This window comes from Choloepus didactylus, chromosome 14 (assembly GCF_015220235.1).
Source record: "Choloepus didactylus isolate mChoDid1 chromosome 14, mChoDid1.pri, whole genome shotgun sequence".
In the NCBI taxonomy this organism is placed as follows: domain Eukaryota; kingdom Metazoa; phylum Chordata; class Mammalia; order Pilosa; family Megalonychidae; genus Choloepus; species Choloepus didactylus.
In genome coordinates, this window is record NC_051320.1 from 29,273,366 (window position 1) to 29,277,653 (window position 4,288).

Sequence of the window (4,288 nt, forward strand, 5' to 3'; positions counted from 1 at the left end):
GCTGCAGAGGTACTGGGTTTCCTGTTTGACCATCTCAGACTGGCTGGCCTGAGGATTTTGCAATGCATACCATATTTTCCCTGCTTTCTCAACAGCTGTCCTTATCCTTGTCTCCTACTTGCTGCAGTACTTGGTGGAAACTTTTGTTATTTTCCAGGTATATATACCTGCCTTCCATATCTTCCCTTAGATTGAGTCATTTTGGCTTTCAGGTACAACCCTGTTTGGGTAGCCACTGGTCTAGACTAACCCTTTGACCCCAGCTTCTCATTGTGCCACATTCAATCAAATATTGCCCAGCATTGTCTGCAAAGACAACCTCCAATAGTTCTTCCCATACCTGTAACAAGCACATTCAATGGTGAAGAAGTCTTCTCCACCACTGATTCTGGGATGGCTGATGACTTACTTTGACCAAAAGATCATGGAGGAAGTATAACAGTAACTTTTTAAATATAATCTTAAAGCTGTAAGCAAGGAGGAAATTGTAATGTAAGCTTCAAAGCTGGAAACAGGCTATAATGGAAGCTCTTAGTCCCAGAAAGAAGCAATCTGTGAAAGTAAAAAGTCTGAAGCAGCATGTAAATGTAAAGTCTGCACCCAGATATAAATAAAGATTTTTCATCTACCTCCCTAAACACCTAGAGACACCTTTCCCAGGTGTCACCAAGAAAACAGGAAATAACAAATTACTAAAGTTCTCTAAACCTGTTCCATGTTAACAAAAATAATTAACTCCCTTTGTCTCTAATGGATTTAGCCAATTAAAGAATCACTGGGAGACTGCCCCAAACCTCCCAGATCAATGGGCCTTTTGTCTATCCCTCTTGTTGCACATTGACTGAATGATTATCTCTCTTTGTCTCTGAACATGGGTATAAAACCCAATTGAAGAAATACTTTGGGGAAGCAGATTTGGGAAAGCTTCCCCTGCCTTCTGCCGGCACAATAAACCATCTTTTCCTCTTCAGCCTGGTTCAGTGTGACTCCTATTAGCTGTGCCGAGCGCCGAGCCCAGATTTGGGAAGTGCCCCTTCTTCAGAAGTGACACTGCTGCTCTGAACCTGGGCCTTAAAAGGCCTGACAGCTTCTGCTTTTGCTCTTTTGGACCCAGCTGCCATGGATAAAAGCCCAGGCTATCCTACTGAAGGCAGAGAAGCTCTGGAGAATGAGACACAATGTGGAAAAAGAGGTCACATGAAGAAAACCAAGGACATGTGCGAGCCTAACTAACATATGCGAAAAGAGAGGCCCAGCCAGCTCCCAGCCTCTCATCATCCCAGCCAAGGTGCAGGACGTGGGGGAGGCCATCTTGGATCCTCCAGCCCCAGCCTGGCTGCCCCAGCCGGCCCCATCGAAACCAGTCCAAGTTCCTGACATACAGATTTGTGAGCAATAAAATGGTTATTGTCTTAAGCCCCTAGGTTTTATGGTGGTTTGTTATACAGCAGTATACAACTGATAACAGAAATGCTATTATATATGAGTTTAATAATGGCCCCCCAAACCTCTGATGTCTTCTTTACAGCCAGCAGCTTGACTGCAGTGCTACATTCACTAAATGAAGTGATGGAAAACATTGAAGTTTATCATGAATTTTGGTTTGAGGAAGCCACAAATTTGGCAACCAAACTTGATATTCACATGAAACTCCCTGGCAAATTCCGCAGAGCTCAGCAAGGTAACCTGGAGTCTCAGTTAACCTCTAAGAGTTACTATAAAGAAACCCTAAGTGTTCCAACAGTGGAGCACATTATTCAGGAACTTAAAGATATATTCTCAGAACAGCACCTCAAAGCTCTTAAATGCTTATCTCTGGTACCCTCCCTCTGTCATGGGACAGCTCAAATTCAATACGTCGGAGGAACACCATGCTGACATGTACAGAAGTGACTTACCCAATCCTGACACACTCTCAGCCGAGCTTCATTGTTGGAGAATCAAGTGGAAACACAGAGGGAAAGATATAGAGCTTCCATCCACCATTTATGAAGCCCTCCATCTGCCTGACATCAAGTTTTTTCCTAATGTTTATGCTTTGTTGAAGGTCTTATGCATTCTTCCTGTGATGAAGGTTGAGAATGAACGCTATGAAAATGGACGAAAGCATCTCAAAGCATACCTGAGGAACACTTTGACAGACCAAAGGTCAAGTAACTTGGCTTTGCTTAACATAAATTTTGATATAAAACATGATCTGGATTTGATGGTGGACACATATATCAAACTCTATACAACTAAGTCAGAGCTTCCCACAGGTAATTCAGAAACCATTGAAAATACTTGAGACTTTTAAAATAGGTTTTCTCTTATATTTGGAGGAAGAGCTGTGAGGTGTATGTAGGCTGCTTAATCACTGACTATCTTTGCCTATAGGTCTCCCATTGAATACATTTGTCATTAATAATCTACCTATTTAAAGGGCCCCCATTTGAACTCTCATGCTTTGAAGACCTGTCTGTTCTTGCAGAAGGTAGCATTGAAAGTGCCACGTTTCATTTCTGCGTGCTCTCCATTAGTGGCACTCTGGAATTATTTTAGTTAAGTCATTTTAGACACGACATTAATCATCACTGTGGCTCCAATTGTCAAGTTACCAGTCCAGTTATCAGTACTTTGAAGAAATAAATTTTGACGAGGTATGGAAGGAAGGAATGCATTTTGTAAAGTGTTACAATGAGGTTCACTATTGACCTTTAACTAGAAAGACTTCAGAGTATGTTGTTAAAATTTATGTTGGACAGTTAAGGGAATTACCAGAGAGTGAGAGAAACTGAGCTCGCCAAGCAAGGATTTCAGCGTAGATTTTGTCTTTATCAAATGAACCTAAAGGAACAAGTTACAGTTCGAGTGCCTTTTTCTACATCTGGTTATTGCTGTTTACATTCCTTTATTGAGCCCATGCTTTCATAAGCTGTTTAGCAGGTATGTGTTGAACATTTCTGTTTCATGGTCAAGATAGAATCAGAGGCCATGGATACTGACCACTAATTTGTCTGATTTCTTCTGTCTATTTCCATGACTATGTCTACTGCCTCATCTTGATTATCAGCAGAACCTGGAAAGCCTACAAAAATAAGTGTTTTGTGGTTTATCTAGGAATAATACAGAAAATATTGCTATTATTTTTGGTGAAGAAAATCAATTTTGTACAGTTTATTTCAATCTAAATAAAATGTGAATTTTGTTTAAAAAAAAAAATAATAATGGCCCCCAAAGAATCATGCCACCCCATGTCTATTCCCCTTTGCAATGTCATATTGATAGCTGGATAAGTAGAAAATATTCAATATAATTCTTTAGCTGGAAAATGGTTAGTATAGTCTTCAATAGCCAATAGAGGAAAAAAAAACTGTTTAAGATCTCTTTACTCAAGCAGCTTTGAGTTATTCTGACCACGAAAAGCCCTTGTTAAAATAACCTGCTGTTGCTCTAATATCAGCAACAAAAACTTATTCTCTGCTACCAGGAACTTTCCCAGCATTGCCTGCAGTAAGATATGAGGGATGTAACCATATGGTCTCATAATCAGGACCTTGAAAAACAAGCCTGAATGAGGGAAGAACCTGAAGATAACAAGGAAATGCTGACCAAACAGCTTTCTCTCTTCTATTTTTTTTCCCCCTTTCTGCTTTCTTCTGGCTTCTGGCCATTTCTTTGTCTGTTTGGGGTTATAAAAGCCCAAATAATTCTTCTCACTCTGAACTGGTCTTGGAAAGCTTTTTCTTCCTCCAGTTCTTTGTTTCTGCATCTTCAATAAACTCACCTTCTCACCAAGCAAAGAGACTTCTTTCTCTGTTTGACGCAGGATCAGGTGGGCCTGACTATTTAGAATCACGTTTTCAAACAGTAACAATATTGCTGTTCCTCTCATCAAGAGGCAGAGGCCTGTGACTAGCTTTGACCAAAAAAGAATGTGGCAGAAGATACTATGTACAAATCTTAGAGCTTAGGCCAACCACAGGGCTTGCAGCTTCTGCTCTCACACATCTGGACTTTGGAGTCCACCATGCTGTGAGGAAGCCCAGTCTAAGTTAGTGGAGGATGAGAGGCCACGGTGAGGCCAACACCACATGACAGACATGTGAGGAAGGCCATCTTAGACCATCTGCCAAGCCATCAGATGACCCTAGCTGCATGAGGAACCCAAGCAGGACCATCCAGACTGCCAACCCATGTGGTTATGGAAGTTTTGGGATGACTTTCTATGTAGCAAAGCATACCTGAAAAAAAAAAACAACAAAAAAACACACCTGGCTCATGGCTGGTTGTTCTGGTTTGGCTCCTC

The 4,288-nt window shown here is 41.1% G+C and overlaps 1 protein-coding gene across 1 annotated transcript; it reads left to right on the forward strand.

Moving 5' to 3' along the window:
* Nucleotides 1–1,830: 1,830 nt before the first annotated feature.
* Nucleotides 1,831–2,415, forward strand: LOC119509322 (52 kDa repressor of the inhibitor of the protein kinase-like). Its single transcript, XM_037803285.1, has one exon. It carries the CDS (start codon nt 1,835–1,837, stop codon nt 2,285–2,287), a length of 453 nt encoding a protein of 150 aa, XP_037659213.1. The 5' UTR covers nt 1,831–1,834; the 3' UTR covers nt 2,288–2,415.
* The last annotated feature ends 1,873 nt before the right edge of the window (nt 2,416–4,288 follow it).